Here is a 17389-nt window from a genome sequence, read left to right on the forward strand (position 1 = left end):
TTCTCAAATTTCAAAAGGGGGGGTCTGTCCGCAACGTGTTTAGGGACGTCTGATTAACACTGCGTTACAGTAGTGTTTTCAGGAGGCAAGAGGAATGGAATTGTGTCGCTGATTTGCTCGGAGATGTGACACATCATTCTAAGCGTTAGGAATACGCTTGCCACTGCACCTCTGATTAAGTTTGAATCCTGTGAGTGATAATTATGTGCAAGAAAATTGCTGGATTCCTTGCCGCCTTAGGGTAGATCAAGTAATCGCTGGTCGGTTACGGCCTCGTACATCATCAGGAAACAAGTAACTGGCTAAATAATCTCATACCCGAAATGGAAGGTAACCGGACCAGAACCTGTGTATGGTTGTGCCTAATAATTTCAGTAATATAAGATACTTTGCACAAAAATCGTGTTTTCTTAAGAATTTGTTCCAATTTTTTTTTTGACGGCGGGGGGGGGGGGGGCGGCACTTTGTAGATGATGTTTTTCATAGAAAATTCGGTGACAAAAAGGCAGCTGACTGTATTAGCATGATATCTTACTGCAAATCAAAAATGAAAATTTTGAAGAATAATCTTGGCAGCATAAACAATGAAAAAAATATAATTCTGTACAGAAATGAATGCATGTTCTTAAGCTTGTTCAGCGAATTGAACAAGTTTGCAGCAGGGGGGGGGCAAATTACGGCCCCCGAAAGTGTTTTAGCCAGCCTACTTGTGTCTGCTAAATTACGACTATAGTTTTTATGAATATAAATTTCTGTTGAAAATATCGATGAAAATACCGTTTACATCATAATGACCCCAATTGTTACATTGTGTTCTTATTATTATATGAACGTCAGCCTAGCTGTTGTAAATAAACTGTATTTTCATTCATAGTTTTTCATATTAAGTTTTGGGCCTTTGGCCCAGTAACAAAGTCTATTATCTGTAACTGGCCTTCTCAGAAAAGTAATCGCCCGGCCCTGTTCAAAAAGCTATGAATTTTTATATGAGCTTGCTCAAAGCGAGAACCCGAGTCCCCAACTGAGAGCAGAAAAAGGAAGAGAACAGAAAAAGATAGAGAGTTTCAAGAGACTACATGCCATTTATTACGTTTAACCTTCGTGGAGATAGACGCCAGCAACCATACCTCGAAGTGAGGTTACTAATAGAACAGTTTTTCCCAACATATGGGTCGCGACCCAAAACTGGGTCGCCTGAAAGTCTCCGTGGGTCGCTTATTCTTCCCACAAAAACTCCCATATTTGGTGTTGAAGTGTTGTTCAAAAGTGATTTTGTACGAGGTAAATTGTGTAAGTAAAAGCTATCTTGCTCAAGTAAAATCTCACCACGATTTCCGAAACTCGCTGATGGCACAAACAAGCGCAGCTTTCACACTCTGCGGTAGTTGCTTGGCAACAAATGTAATGAAAAAATGATTATTTTCCATTAGTCATTCAATTTTGCGGCCACAAAAGCATTAAATGCCGTTTAATTTGTGAGCATATCTTGGGGTCGCAAGTTTTACAAAATTTTTTTTTTATAATTTGGGTCGCTTGAAATAAAGATTGGAAACCACTGTAATAGAAACGTTGGGAGCAACCACCGACTTGCTAAAAACTATATACAGTATCTTACAAAACATTGCTCAAAGCAAATTCGTTTCTCATCGAAAGAGGGAATAGTACTAATAGAAGAGTTGGAAGCACCACAGAAAAATATGATAAATTTATCATCGCAACCGATAACACATTTATCTTTGCAGCAGATAGGGAAGAATTATAGCAGATAATACAGTATGAAGTAGATAAAACAGTAGGACAGTAGGTAGTAGTAGTAGATAACACATTTATCTTTGCAGCAGATAAGACAATATGGAAGTAGATAATACATTAGAACTCTAGGTGGTAGTAGATAAGGCAATACAATATGGAAGTGAATAGCTGTAGATTAGAGAATATGAAAGCAGATAACAGAAGATAAGACAGTGAGGAAGAAGATAATACCATTTGGTGACAGATAGAAGTAGATATGATAGTGGATAGCAGTCGATAGGAGAATATGAAAGCAGATAAGAGCCATAGATAGAAGTAGGCCAAATGGATGGCAGTAGATAGCGGTTGAACGAACCAATTCAAGTCAACACTGTCAAGGAAAAATGGAAGTTCAAATGAGGTGGCCGAAAAATTTATCAAGGATCGAGTCCTAGTTTCCACTTATCCAGATAATAATTCATTTCTTCCCGCATTTCCTTCCTTCCCACGTTGACCGTCGGAATAATTTTGGTCGGTCGAAGAAATTTCACGAATCTGTGAAGGTCTTCAAAACTGCTGTGTTCACTGGTAAATAGAAATTACAAGAATTATTGAAAGAAAGGAACAATGATGTATCTAAAAATATTAAACACGATTGTCAAAATGGCCGCTCTGCTCCCATGGAGCGCTACTATATGGGAGTTATGATGTCTTCTCTAGACATCATTTGCAAGAAAAAATTAAATAATTTAAAATTAAATACCTGGAATTAATTCTTCGAATATAACATCGTAATGCATTTATTCGTTTCGGTTTCATTCAATTTTTTTGTTGTTAGGGAATAAAACGAGAATATCGGTCAGAGACCGAAGACTTATCGATCGAAGGTTAGGGGGATCCCCCAAAACAGCGCTGTTACTCCATAGTGACACCTTGTGTCCTATCACTAATTAATTAATAACTCGCCAATTATGCGACATAATTTACCCAAAATCAATAGGCTTCTGGTCCGACATATGATGAATGCACATGCAAAATCTGGAGCAGATTCAATCTCGCTTTCGTGAAATATCGCGTGTGTCTAACAGACAGACAGACAAATACCTATCAACATGTTTACCGATTAAAATCGATAAGTAATAATTGATGGAAAGTGTTAAAAATAAAATTTGGGTATTTTATAGAAGACCATGGTGTTGTGTTGACTGTATATTTATACTAATTCTAGCAATTAGCATTTTCCCAGATGGCCGAGCATGACCTGTGATGTCACCAGTTACAGATGACTAATCATGACCAACCAACTGTGGAGTAATGCGTTATTGAAACTATGACTAATACGACCAACAGCCAACTGCTAAAAGAAACTTGCTGAAAATCATATGTATCTATATTCCTCTATCACATATCAAGCAATCTCACCTATAGGGCAATCCATAAATCTTGACAGGACCGGACACAACAGGTTTTATCCGGTTCAAACCGGGATGTTTGTTATCATGAGTCCAACCTGTAGGTTTGAAAGCCACAAGTTGCTCATAGTGTCTGTACTGACAGAGACGTGATTTGAGGTCCTGAAAGACAAATGGATAGTTAAGAACTGGAAATTTCAAGTTCTTGCGGTATGAAAAGCAAAAAGAGCAATTACAGCGGAAATAACTGAATATTTGTTAGAAAATTTTGAAAACTCTCAAGCTGTTTCCCTAGCACTGTGGAGGTCGGAACCTCTTTTGAAACGTAAAAAAATGCATTTTTCTATATCATACATAGCTATTTGATAGCTTGATAGTTTTCATAGCTTGAAATGCTTATTGACCTTCAATAGAGTCGGGAATCCCCCTCCCCTTTTGAAATGTTAGAAAAAGTATTTTTCCGTATCAAAAATGGCAATTTTTTGTAGCTTGCAATGCTTATTGACCTCCAATACTTTTGAAAAGTTTTTCTCACTTTTCCTGACCTCCAACGGACCCGGTCTAATTCTCAAGCTGATTCTCTAGCAGTGTAGAGTCGGAAATCCCCCTCCCTTTTTGAAATGTTAGAAAAAAGCATTTTTCTGTATTAAACATGGCAATGCTTCTTAGACCCCCCAAGACTCTTCGACCTCCAGCCGTACCAGGTCTAACTCGGCAATTAGAAAATTCGGTGCTCCCGAAGTATGCGAACCAAGATGGCGGACATCGGAACGTAACATGGGTAACAGGTTAGGGTTAGGCGATAATTTTTTTCCAATTTTTCTTATTTTAGTCCTATTATCAGTTCGAAGACTAGCCAAGAGCCTCCTGTAGTATTTATACCTAAAATTATGGCCTAACCTAGTACACATATTACATTCCGATGTCCGCCATCTTGGTTCGCATACTTCGGGAGCCCCGAAAATTCAGAACCTCCCCCTTTGAAAATTACCCGGCTACACCCCAGATAAGTATAAATCAGTATTTGTTTATTAGGCTACCAGTAAACAATGATTTACCCACTGTAAGAAAAGAAAGTATACGGCGAATAATGAATACCAATATACATAAAAAAATGCACAATGCTACTGATAATCCACGACACTCCAGGGTTCAATGATAATAATCAGGACCAAATCTAAAAGGTAACCCCTGTTCGCAACTCCATATTACCTTCACAGAAAGCTGCCTCATTGGTATCACATGAACGTTAGCTTCGGTTGAATCTCGTGTCACTAACTTTGATAAAGTATCATCTTGTAGACATTGGATTGTGCGGAATTTATCTTGTGCAACGAAAGCTTGACTACCGATGGCATTTGCGACAGCTGTGAAAACGGAAGTTTTGTGTTATACTGTGACACAGTTGAAATAGGAATAGATAATGGTCACATTACGGAGAGGGCACGGCCCACAAGAGGGGCGTAGAAAAAATTTTGAGTTGGACGTGTAGCTAATTAAAAAATAAATATTTGTTAGATTTGATCTTCTCCACATTTTGGATATTTACATTTTTTTATTTTGAAAAACAAACAACAAATTTTCAATAAAACGTACTTTTGTCTTACTTTCTGTTATTTGTGGCTTATTGTTAGCTAGTTATTATTAGAGGGGGAGCAAAACTTGACAAATTGAATATGTTACTAACAATAATATATAGTAAAAGCTAGTTAAAAACAAGAATCTTTAGGCATAGTGTCTTTCATGATTTCCCTACGCTGTTAGAAAAACAGCGAAAGCCATCCCCACCAGCAAATATCCTTTCTTTCCCAATCAAATAAGTTCCGACAACGAACAAAGTTTTAGGGCAATCTTTTATCTCTGTTGTTGCTATAGAAACAGCTGTTTTGATGACATCACGTTGCAATGGAAACCGATATTCTGGGTTCAAATATGTTGTGTCTAGATATAAGGTATCAACTCTGATTCCTGAAAAATGAAGATTTAAAAAATCATACAAAGGCTAGAACCATGAAGACAAGGCAGAAAGAATCAAGTATAAGGAAACTAAAAAATAAAAATGGAGAAGAAAGTGAAACAATCCAAGATAAAATGAACATTGCAAAAGAATTTATCAGGAATTGTATAGCTTTAACGAACCACGATTTAACAAAACAACTCATACAGACACCCTCAATTACTTTTTCATCATATAATATAGGCTTACCATATTTACAAGGCAAAAAAAACAGGACGATGTGGATTGGACAAGCTAACCTCGGCTTGATTCCAGTATTAGTTTAAACCAGGGGTTCCCAAGCTTTTTTCAGGACGACCCTAAAGACAACTTTCAAGTGTCCAGTGCGACCCCAGGTCAATAATATATTTTTTATGAAACTTTAGAACTTCTTTCACCGGACTATTGAGTTTGGTCATGTGGTGGTATTAAGTAAAATAAGCTAAAACCAAACAGTGATGTCAAAATAAGCACCTACATTTTCTATAGCATAAGCATAGAGCGATGTCTATGGGCCTGTTTTACAGTAAGCCATGATACAAACTGCTAAATTCAAAATGTTTTGTCAAATCTTAGATGTTTTGTACATCCATCCTCTACCATACCTCAGCGACCCCACCGACCCCATGACCTGCTTGCGACCCTACCTGCTTATCACTCCGACCCAGTTTAGGGTCCCGACCCCTGGTTTGGGAACCCCTGTTCTAGACCCAAAAGTGTCTTGAAAACCCACGTTTCCGGCCGGACCAGCTAGCTATCACGGCCTAACTTGGCCACGAGAAAGTTCAGAAATCCCCCCCCCTCCCCTGAAGATTTCTGGCTATGCCCCTGGTGGGGCCATTGGATTTGAACCTATAGAGACCATCATCTATTGCGCCAACATGGTCAAGTCTGTCTAAGGTTAAGAATGTTATACAAATTAGTATTATCGTTGTGTTATTATCACACCTTGTAAAGCATTATATTGTTCCATTTCCTCCTGTGCTCTGAAATCTCCTGTGTGAAGAATGACCCGATTGTTCCGAAGTTTAAAGAGAAATAAAACAGCTCCTGAAAGAAAATATGAAAGTATAAGATGAGATTGAACAGGGCTACTCAACTGGCAGACCACAGTCCGACTCCGAATCTCTTCAATTATTCAATTCGAACCGCGTCAGCTTCTAGTATTGTAAGCATCATTTTTTCTAGTTAATACGAAGGAGAGACATTGTGCATTGCTTTTGTATTTTGTTAAACGATGCATTTGAAATTTCGTTTGTATAATAGAATATATTTTCTGGAATGAGAGAACACAATATATAATCAAGTTTTGTATACGAATCTTTTGTGAAAATATTTAAGTAGCCCCAAGATATGAATATTTGCACTATCGAAGTGGATCAGAATCACAAACATTATTATCATATAACAATAGCACGCTGCTAGTGTGCCGCACAATCAAAAATGACGATTCTACAATTAGTAAGGCTCTTGAAGGAGCGCCCAAAACGTTTATTCACAAGACGAGATTGTCCTCAGGTCCTGACAGTATTCTACTAAGAATACATGCCTGGACACCCAAGTTGTCTTCCCATTACCACAAGGTAATACTGTGAGCGCAAGGATGTATATCATCATAGGACAATCTCAGTTTGAAAAGAATCAGTTCAGTAAAACTACTATTATCAAAGCTTCAGCGCAGTGGTTCACAAACATTTTAAGCTCTTTTTAGAATTTGTCAAGTCTCGTGCCCAACAGGAGTTCATGTGATCCCAATGAGGCCGCTTTCTGCGAAGGTAATGACCTTCGAAGATTCGACTCTGATTATCACCGTTGAACCCTAACGCATGGCCAAGAAATTTCAAAGTGTGAGGTTTTGAAATTTCTATTTGCCAAGTCCGACCGAAATAGCTAGCTAGATTTGGAATCTACCAATCAAAATAGTGCTAAAAGCCTCGAGAAAAGGGCCTTGATCCATAAAAAAGTTGGTAACCACAGGGCCATAACCAAATGTGCCAGCTGTCGAACCCTAAAGGAAAATCAAGAGCACTCCCGTAGTATGTGCACCAAGATGGCGGACACCTGAACATAGTATGTATAGTATAGTAAATAGTATAGTATTCTATTACGAATTCGGGGACTAGCCAAGTGACTCCTGTAGTATTTGTATCTGGAATTGCCTAACCCTAACCTGGTACACATACTACGTTCCGGTGTCCGCCATACTACGGGAGTACCAAATAAAGTCTTTCAATAAACATACCAGGACAATGGTTTGCCTCCAACAACGTCACTTTAACCTGGCCAACTTCATTCTCTTCCCCCATTGGCAACCTGACTATAAGTTCTTCAGACAATCTGATTTTCTGAGCCACAAGATTGCCTGTGACCTGAAAATGTTAAACAATATTTATGAATCTGAACACTAATCAGTGCGTGGCAGCCACTTATTCGTAAGAGACCTAATTAAAATTACGGTAACTGTGTCGGGGTTTTTGACTACAAGTTTCGAAATGATCGGCACATTTTTCGCTGATGCCATGAAAACATACGAAACTATTATCCGGAGTTTCGGTGAAATGCACATTACAGGGTGACAGCATAACCCATGTGAGAAATTTCAACCAGATCGGCCAATCAGTCCAGACGCTACAGCTAAACACATAGACAGGACGATTTAGAATTAGGGTCTCATAGAGAAAAGATCGCATAAACTTTACCTGGCTGCAAAACACTTTATGCCTCCAATACTTTTTTGTTAATCCCATGTAGTGGTCTGAGTGGAAATGTGACAAAAAATAAAACTGGACTCCTTCCACCACTCCGTAACTAAAGGCATCTACAGCAATGTCGGTACCAGAAACAATCTTATAAAATGGACACTTTCGTGTCTTGTTACCTGTCAAAAATGAAAATTTTTTCTATATATGCCATTTGGACTTCTTCACTGTAAGAAAAAGGGTTTGGGCAAGCATTAGGCAGAGTTTTTTCAAACGACTGAAATTTTTCTGGTTCAGCATCAACTACCCTATTACACAGTTGAACTCCAAAAAGCCATCACTACTAAGTTAAGATTTTAATATTTTTGTAACAGTTGAACTCCAAAAAAGGCATCTCCGATAAATTGGGATTTAATATTTTTGTAACACATAGCTTAACAAATTTCTTACAGAGCAAGTAAAGCTGTTATGATAGGATAGGATTTGCATATTTATCCCGACGATAAGACAGATTAATCATATAACGAACTACGCTCTCTCATCTGGTTATTAGTCCATGTCAGGTAGGAGATTAGTTATCCAGTTATTATTTATTTCATACGTATGAACTTGATGCTGGAGGAAGAGCTAAACGACCAGCGATTATGTGAATTACTCTCAATCGTCTTATACTTGAAATATCCCCCACACCAGGGCTAATCAACTGGCGGACCGCGGTCCGAATCCGAACCTTTCGGGTATTCGATTCAGACCGCGCCTAATTCTTTATTTTGGATCATTAGCCCGACTTCGAAGTTCCTTTTATAAAATCACTTTTATAGTTTTAAATTTATATGATAAGAACTATAACGCTGTAATAAACAATCTTGATTATCTAATAATCATTAGTCGGCCAAGAAATTAGTGTTTAAGTATGCCGAAATATGTCTGGAAAGTCTTGTAAAGTCTGTAGAAAGTTTTGTATGCGGACCTTCGTTATTAAAAATAGTTGAGTAGCCCTACCCCACTCGATTCAAACCTGCCAAACCACGCAGGGTAATCAGAGGTATGATGACACGCGAATTCCTGAAGCATAGCACAATGCGCCAAATCTTTCATAGTTAAAAAAAATCTTATCAAAATCAAAAATTTTGCTCATAAAACGAGATTGTCCTCAGGTCCTGACAGCATTCTACCAAGAATACATGCCTGGACACCCAAGTTGTCTTCCCATTACCACAAGGTAATACTGTGAGCGCAAGGATGTATATCATCATAGGACAATCTCAGCTTGAAAAAGCGTCTTTAAAACGTTCGAGTTTGAGCGGTTCCAAAACGGAAAGAAATTCTCTCTAAATCCCATGCCCACCACCCAACCAGGGTCTAAAAATTTGTAGGCACTGTCAAACCTTAAAAATTTCTATCCTTCCAAAAAATACTGGCTCTTGTGTGTCAGTGGCTATTTGTGCAGAATCCCCATGCATTTCATAGCGTGGAGTTGAGGAAGCCTTCTAAAATTCACCCAAAAACCAACAGATTACACCAGTAGTCATAAAAGCCTAAGAAAAAAACTCAAACTAATGTATTAATTTCCAAACTTACTTCTATAGAATCCATTTCCACCAGTTTTCGTTCCATTTTTCCAGGAACCGTTAGGATTTTCCTTTTTTACGATTTCTTGAAGCTTTGGTTTTAAACCAAACATCATTGAACCGATATCTCCCTGTTTTTTGCTCTTTTTTGACGAATTTAACCAATTTTGAAGCGAAAAATTTTTGCTAGAGTTTGACAAAGTATCATCCCCTTTTTGTAAAAGTTTTTTAGAAGATTTTAGATTCTCTGAATTTCCAGTATCTTGATTCCCATTCTGATTTTCACCGTCAAAAGTTGGAGCTTTATTAATCCCATTTAATTGACCTTTATCGAATGTTCTATCCATTGTTGAAAAACCTGATCCACTTTGAGGGCCAATTTTACTCCAATTGGCACGTATGGGTGTAACTTTAACCTTACGTAAACCGTTTACGTTCGACGGAAAATTATTTTTATTTTTTGGCGATGAATTTGAAAAGCTACTCAAACCACTTGTAGAGGGTTTATCATCTTCAATATTACTACACGATGTGCCATACTTGTTCAAGTTTGTTACATCCTGGCGTTTTATTTTAGCCTTTTTCAAACTTCCTGGAATAGTATCATTACAATCACTAGTTTTGTTGGAAAATTCAGTATTTGCACTGCTAGAGTGTGACGGTTTACCATCGTCAATTGTATCGTAAGATGTGCCAGGTTTGTCCAAAACATCAAAATTTGTGATATTTTTGGCTGATTTGGAAAATTGTGAAGCTGTTTTGTTAAAATCTTCAGTTTTTTCATTATTATTACTTCCTGATGTATAACGTTTAACCCCACTTCCTGGATCACTGTTCTTCCTGCAACAATGATTATTACTTTTTGGATCAATGTCATTTTTCCCTTTCAGATCGATGTGTTCATCCAAGAGTTTTGCTTTCAAGGATACAGGACTCAAAAATGGTAATGTTTGACAATGTGAGAGTCCTTGTAGCATTGAGGACTCCATTATATCTTCCTCATTTGAACAATTTCCACATTTTGAATTATTTTCTACGTTATTTCCCGCTAAAAATTTGCTAGTTGTATCAGGATTGCTATCAAGCTTGGTATCTGAGCCAGAATTGTCTCCAAAAAACGTTGAAGATTTTTTCGGAAAATCGGCAGTTTTTTTGTCACAAATTTCCCCATTTTGAGTATCGGAAGTGGAATTTTCATCTTCAAGGCTTGAATTGATAATAATACATTGATCCTTTACAAATCTTTCATTAGATAAATTTGAAGTCATACTCCCTAGTGGTTGTTCTCTAAATTCAGTCCCATTCTGATTATCCGGATTTGAACTTTCAGCTGTATAACTTTTCTCAGAATGCTTGCCTTCCAATACAGCATCATTTTTATTTTTGATTGCAGAATTTTTACTATTACCATAACTACTGTTCGATTCTGCCACAGAATTTCCAGCTTTATCATCCAAGCGTCTCATGTTGAATAAATTTGAATTTTGGTCTAAAATAATACTAGGATTTTTACCTTCAGCAGAGCACTCCTGGGAAGATTTTGCTGAGCTCAGCATATTTTTACTCAAATTAGTAAGACTGATGAAAGGCATAAAATTTCCACTTTTGTCAAACTGGATAGGGCTAACTGGCACAAATCCTGGTCCTCGAGGGAGGGGGATTACCCAGTCCTCACTGTCTTGAGTGTCTAGTGTGGAAGAAAAACCAGTTTGACTTTTTTTAATTGAATTTGGAATTTGGGTAGACTGTATCGGAATATCTTGATCTTCTTCAGGTAGAAAAGAAAATTTTTCGCTGTCAGAATTGGTTTTAATTTTCCCACCGGAATAAATTGAACTGTCAGAGTTTGTCGGATTTTGTTCCGGTCTTTTATTTGATACTCTTACTATTTTAATTACCGGGTATTTTCTACACATTTTACTCATGAACGTTTCTTTTGAATTATTCTGGCTTTGGGAAAAAGGTTTTTTACCAATCCTAGTTTGTTGACTTGGGGTTAAAGGTTCTGCCTTTATATCTGATGACCATGTTTTTGATAAAATAGCACCATCTAGTGTCTTATCTTTTTCAAAAGTCGACGTTTGTACAAAAGGAGAAGAACGCAATTTTTTCGGAGTTGCATCGACGGTCAATTGTTCAGAATTTTTTTGAGGACTTCGACGTAAACTTGATATTGTTTCTTGACTCGTTTCTTCAACGCAATCATCCGTTAAGTCGATAATTTCAATTTCTTTCGTTTCATGGCGTTTTTCAACCTGACTCGCAGTTATCGTCCATGGATTTGCACCGAGCGGAGGTTTAACTTTCACGTTCCAATTTTTTCGAGGAGTACGTTTCAATTTTTCTTGTTTAATTGCCAAAGAATTGTTAATATTCAAAGAAGATTTTAATTTTTGTGTAGTTTGCGTAGAAGCTGATACTTTTTGACTAGAAAACACTCTTTGTATTTCAGAAGTTATATTTTTTGATTTCTTAGGTTTAGAAATGATAAACGGTTCTGTCTCCTTTGCCTTGTGTTTCCCTAGAATTGACGATTTTTGAGATATAACAGTGTTTGTAGCATTTGAACTCACAAGAGGAGAAACCGTTACGTTTTTAAAAAAACTTGACAAATCTTTTCGACTTTTTTTTGACGAATTTTGGGTGTTTTTAAACTCTTCTGAAGAAGATGGACTGTCTGTTAAATCGACAAATGGTCGAATAAACGGGGAATGATTTTCATTTGCACTCATTTCTAGTTTTACTTCTTTCTTCGGGGTGCGGCCATGTAATGATTCAAAGAGTCTATCAATACTGCTCATAGAAGTGTTAGAAGGTGCTAGAGAGCGTTCAGGGTCGTCCCGATATTCTTGAAGATTTTTATGAGAGTATATTTGATAATGAGATTCCATGGTTGAAATGCAGTCTATTCCGTTCGGACAGTCTCCTGTAATAAAAGAAATAGGTCTTAGATGATGAATAGAGAAAAAAGTCAAAATATGAGTCCATTCGATAACAAGACAGTGATGCTCAAATATATGGAGACGAAGTCCAAAACAAAATTTTGTGTAGCATCGAGTCGAATCGGGAAATGGGCGTCACGTTTGTCGTGTTGAAAACGGTTCTCACACAAAAATTAAATTATAGCGAAATTTTGGATGAAATATCAAATCTTATAGGATTTTAGAAAATTTAGGAATAGATAAATAAAAGTAATAGCCTTCTAACGAAAAATACAATCTTACGCCACTGATACTTTAAAAGCAATTGGTCCATTAGTGAATGAGAAAAGCGATTTTTGACAACAAAATTAAAAGACGATCCATAGGTCTACTTCGTGTCCAATAATTATAATATTCATTCATCATTATGTGCCAGATAGATGTAAAAGGGAGCACGTCAGGCGACTGAAATATTTCCAGCTTCTGACATACCAAATTTTGCCTTTGTCAAACCAGAAAACGAACATACACGCATAGCCTATACAAAATAAGGATTTTAAAAATCAGGGTCTCATGTAGTTTCTTACCTACATACTTCTAGTGGGCGTAGCATGACAATTTTTTCACGTATCAATCCTAACCCCCACCTGACTACACCATCCAAAAATTACGTCATTACGACGTCACAGTGACGTAATAGAGCCCTTCAAACTATACGAACTGCCATTCAAGACGCGCAAACGAGCACCCGAAATCGAACAGTTAGTTCTCTCGTTTTCTCGTCGCAACGATTCCGATAGGAGACAGACCGATAACGTCAGTCAGTTCTTTATCGTCGGCGCCAGAGCCATTTCGGTCGATCGTGCGTATATTTGGCAAGCTCTATGACGTGATTGTGATGTCGTAGTGATTTAATTTTTAGATGGCATAATCAGATGGGGGTAAGGATTGACATACCAAAAAATTGTTTTGCTACGCCCACTAGACGTACGTTAGGTATGAAACTACACGAGACCCAAAAATCAGGGGTGGGCAAAATCAAATATCTTTTACGAAGACCGAATATTTTTTTATACACAACAGGGTTCAAAACAGCGGAGGTCAAAACTCCCGAGTCGATACAGCCCTAGTTGGTAACGATATGACAGTTAACGTCATCAGAGTTTGTAACCGCACAAAGACATAATAAAACCAACTGTCAGCTTACTTTTTGGTTTCGCATTTCTCTTCTTACATTTTGTGATATGTTTTGAGGGCGTTGCAATCTTCAATGTTTTGAGTGGGAGCTGGCACACTGGACAAAAAGTCTGTGATTGCATCGAAGAACCACTACTTGTGATGGTTGACCTCTGTGACCCTGAGTTAACCTCATTGGACCTTTGTGAGGAAGTAGACTCCATCAGGAAGTCATCAGGTAATGGTAAGTAATATTCATCTACTTGAAAACGTTAACATATAATATTTTATCTATATGATCCTAAAAATAAAGAAACACATTTACACAAACTATACCATGATGAATAGGATTATAATATTAAAATATTTGATTCAATAAAAGCAAAACAAAATATTTCAAAAATAAACAATAGGTTAGGATGACACAATCAGGCTCAAACAATTCATGCTCAAGTAAAAACACCCGTAAAATAACCTTGGCGTGCCATGAAACTTGGAAGAACAGGGAGTTTTCGAGTAAAAGGAAAATCAGTTTTGGGCCTAGTATTGGGGCACCCTCCAACTGCTTTGTGGTCCCTCTGGGGGAGCCATGAACCATCGATTGGGAATTCACTAAAAGCAAAACGAAATATTCCAAAAAGAAACAATATTAGCATTTAGTGTAGCATAACACAATTTGTGGAACTTCTGTTGGAATTGAAGGTTTCTAATGCATACATAAAAAGCAAAATAGGTGTCACTTTAGTATGCGTTCAATCCAGCAATCTGCACCCTGTGGCTCCTCTTTCGTTAATAAAAGTCAATTACTATTAATTACACATCACAGCAGGAATAGGTCAAGAGCAGTAAAAGTAGGTCACAATAACATAGTTCAAATCTGTCAAAACAAACTATTTTCCCATTTCCAAGTTCTTCTTATTTCATTATGAACTGAATTATTGTATCATAAGTTGTTTTCCGAAAGTTGACTGACATTAAAGTAGATGTTACAGCTCCGAATAGGTTTAAGTTTAACGGCGAGGATGTCAAATACCGGTAGCTCTTCCAATGCTAAAGGTTGTCGACTTGTGGTTTAATCTCATAAAAGCATTTTAATAGAATTCAGTTCCAAACACAAACTAAAATCACAGATATCACAAAACCGCATAACAAAGCACCACAGTAAAATGGATATAATATTATAACAGTATATCATCGCTTACAAGGAAAGTTTAAAACTCAAAAAAAAAGTTGTCAAGCTAAGGGGGTGACGTAATTCTAAGGGGGGTGGCACGTGCAAAACTCCGATCGCACTGAAGGGTTTGACAGTGATAGTGAGGGTTAAAGGATTTTGAGACACTTACCAATATTAATAAAAGTAAAACATAACAATTATCATTCTCATTAATTTCCTTTTCAACCATTTGCTGTGTTAAGTGCGTACTGCATGTTACGATTTGTAGGTTCAGCTTATACACAAATTTTTATAATTACACTGTGTTTAGGGGGGATATATGTGAGGATATATGGTATGGTACATATAATTTTCACCTCATGTACTTGTTAAAACTAGAACAAGTTGATTCAGAAATTGAAATTCAGCAAAATCAATAGGATTCGCGCCCTGAAAATCTGATTCAGTTAAACTAAATGCTGACAATAGTGTTTTACTTCCATTTATTAGAGATTCATTTTGCAGGAGATATTTTTTGTATCCACAATGTATTTCTTCTATAGCTATAATATCTTGACAATTATCTTCGAAATATTTTCCGCGATAATCAACGTCGAATTTTGTCCATTTTAGAAGAGCATGTAATCTCAATTCTTCAGTAAAGTAAGAATTTTTAATTTTTAAAATTTGTGTGACGGAACATTCATCAAGTAAATTAAAGTCATCTAATTCTGCCAGCTCTCTCAAATTTTCTGCAGCAAATTGGTTACAGTCATCTTCAATTTTTCCGTTATTATATAATTTCGACATTCTCATTGTAAAAAGGAATGAATCGAGTGTTAAATTTTTTCCGAGGGTTCCAGCAACGGCTGCACAAAAATAATCCAATTGTAGTCTTGTGCCAACGTAGAGCAATTCTTCAAATTTATCACTAGAAAAGGGAGTTTCCTTCATATATGTAAAATCAAGGCATTCTTTTATGACATCTGGGTGGACGTCGTTCAATTCTAAGATGCCAGTTTCTTTAACTTTCGGATCATCGGAGAAAATAGCTTTGAAAAAACGAGACGCCGAACTCAAAACATACCTGTGAGCATGAAATTCTTCAGAACCAACTTTGATTATGAAGTCACAGAACTTCTTTTCTTCTCTCATTTGACAAAATTGGTCAAAAATGTTGGAAAAATGACTCATTTTTGCATCTCTCAAAGTCTTTTCATCCATTGTTCAGTGGTTGCAAGAAAACTAAGTTATGAAAGAACTGTGTAAAAAAATGAATAGGTGAAATTTTGGGTCTGGCAAAGTAAATGATGTAACACCTTTAGACAACCGCAAACCAAAAACCTGATGTGAAATGAGAGACTAAACTGTGAAAAAGGAATGTGATGTGAAAATTTTCATGTTTCTTAAGTAAAGTTTGACTGGCGCTAAATGGAATTCTTGACAGACTCGTTTAGTCAAATCAAACCCACTCATGTGCAGGGCACGTCATATAGGGTACCAATTCCGAAAGTGGCAGACTTTTATTTTTGCAAAAATTATTTTCACATTATTCCTTATTTAGGCAGTCATGGCATTCATTTTCACATCACATTTTTGTTTGGCGTTATTAAATCACTTCGCTAGACCCAAATCTTTCTCTCATAACGAGAAATTCGATATTTCGAATTATTGCTGCATTGATTTGGAATTTCAAATTCATCCCAGGTTACCAGTAATTCGACGTGTGGATGGAGAAACTAATTTTTTTATGTGGGGTTCAGCTAGATTTCTGGGGTCTTGTGTAGTTTCGTACCTAACATACGGTACTTCTAGAGGGCGTAGCATAACAATTTTTTGATATGTCAATCCTAACCCCCACCTGACTACGCCATCCAAAAATTACGTCACTACTCACTACGACATCACAATCACGTCATAGAGCTTGCCAAATATACGTACATCCGTCCAAAATGGCATTGGCGCCGACGATAAAGAACTGACTGACATTATCGATCTTTCTCCTATTGGAATCGTTGCGACGAGAAAATGAGAAAAATAACTGCTCGATTTCGGGTGCTCGTTTGCGCGTCTTGGATGGCAGTTCGTATAGTTTGAAGGGCTCTATTACATCACTGTGACGTTGTGTTGACGTAATTTTTGGATGGTGTAGTCAGGTGGGGGTTAGGATTGACATATCAAAAAATTGTTATGCTACGCCCTCTAGAAGTATGTTAGGTACGAAACTACATTGGACCCGATTTCTGAAGTTGGTTATAAACTTATCTGTATATGGCCCACTTGTGAAAATTATTGCACACCCAGACACACACACCCCTCCCCCGCCTACTTTCCTGATTTTCCGTATATTTGTTTATTATGCCCTGTATTTCTTCTCTTCTTTGTTGTAACAGAAAATCAAAATAAACTTACTTACTTCACTGTCACAGAATAAGCTAAATATGCTCGCCTGTCGCGCTAGGGTAGTGCAGTAGTTGGAGCCGTACTAAATAGACGCCGACGTACACATGACCCCCAAACCAAACAAATAATCGCTGAAACGCCAATTTCTTCCCGCCTTGTTGCTATCTAGGTTAAAATCCCGCGGAAATAAAGGGATTTTCCAACACGCCAACGCCAAATTGACGAAAAAAACTGCATGGGATCCCGATGTTACCAGAACTTCCTTGATTACTCCTCTAACGTTGGCCGATGAGCATATATATGCTCATTGCGTTGGCTAAACAGCAA

At 37.3% G+C, this 17389-nt stretch overlaps 2 protein-coding genes across 2 annotated transcripts; both read right to left on the minus strand.

The window, feature by feature from the left end:
• Nucleotides 1-448: 448 nt before the first annotated feature.
• LOC120334741 (uncharacterized) lies at nt 449-13807 on the minus strand. Its single transcript, XM_078113314.1, has 9 exons — nt 13538-13807; nt 9420-12335; nt 7839-8017; nt 7382-7508; nt 6088-6189; nt 4932-5111; nt 4356-4510; nt 3154-3305; nt 449-2316 (listed from the first exon to the last, which is right to left on the minus strand). Exons 1-9 carry the CDS (start codon nt 13728-13730, stop codon nt 2169-2171), a joined length of 4152 nt encoding a protein of 1383 aa, XP_077969440.1. The 5' UTR covers nt 13731-13807; the 3' UTR covers nt 449-2168.
• A 1230-nt stretch (nt 13808-15037) lies between these two features.
• LOC120335050 (kelch-like protein 24a) lies at nt 15038-15883 on the minus strand. Its single transcript, XM_039402553.2, has one exon. The coding sequence runs from the start codon at nt 15881-15883 to the stop codon at nt 15038-15040; it is 846 nt and encodes a 281-aa protein (XP_039258487.2).
• Between the last annotated feature and the right edge of the window lie 1506 nt (nt 15884-17389).

This window comes from Styela clava, chromosome 1 (genome assembly GCF_964204865.1).
Source record: "Styela clava chromosome 1, kaStyClav1.hap1.2, whole genome shotgun sequence".
Taxonomy (NCBI): Eukaryota; Metazoa; Chordata; class Ascidiacea; order Stolidobranchia; family Styelidae; genus Styela; species Styela clava.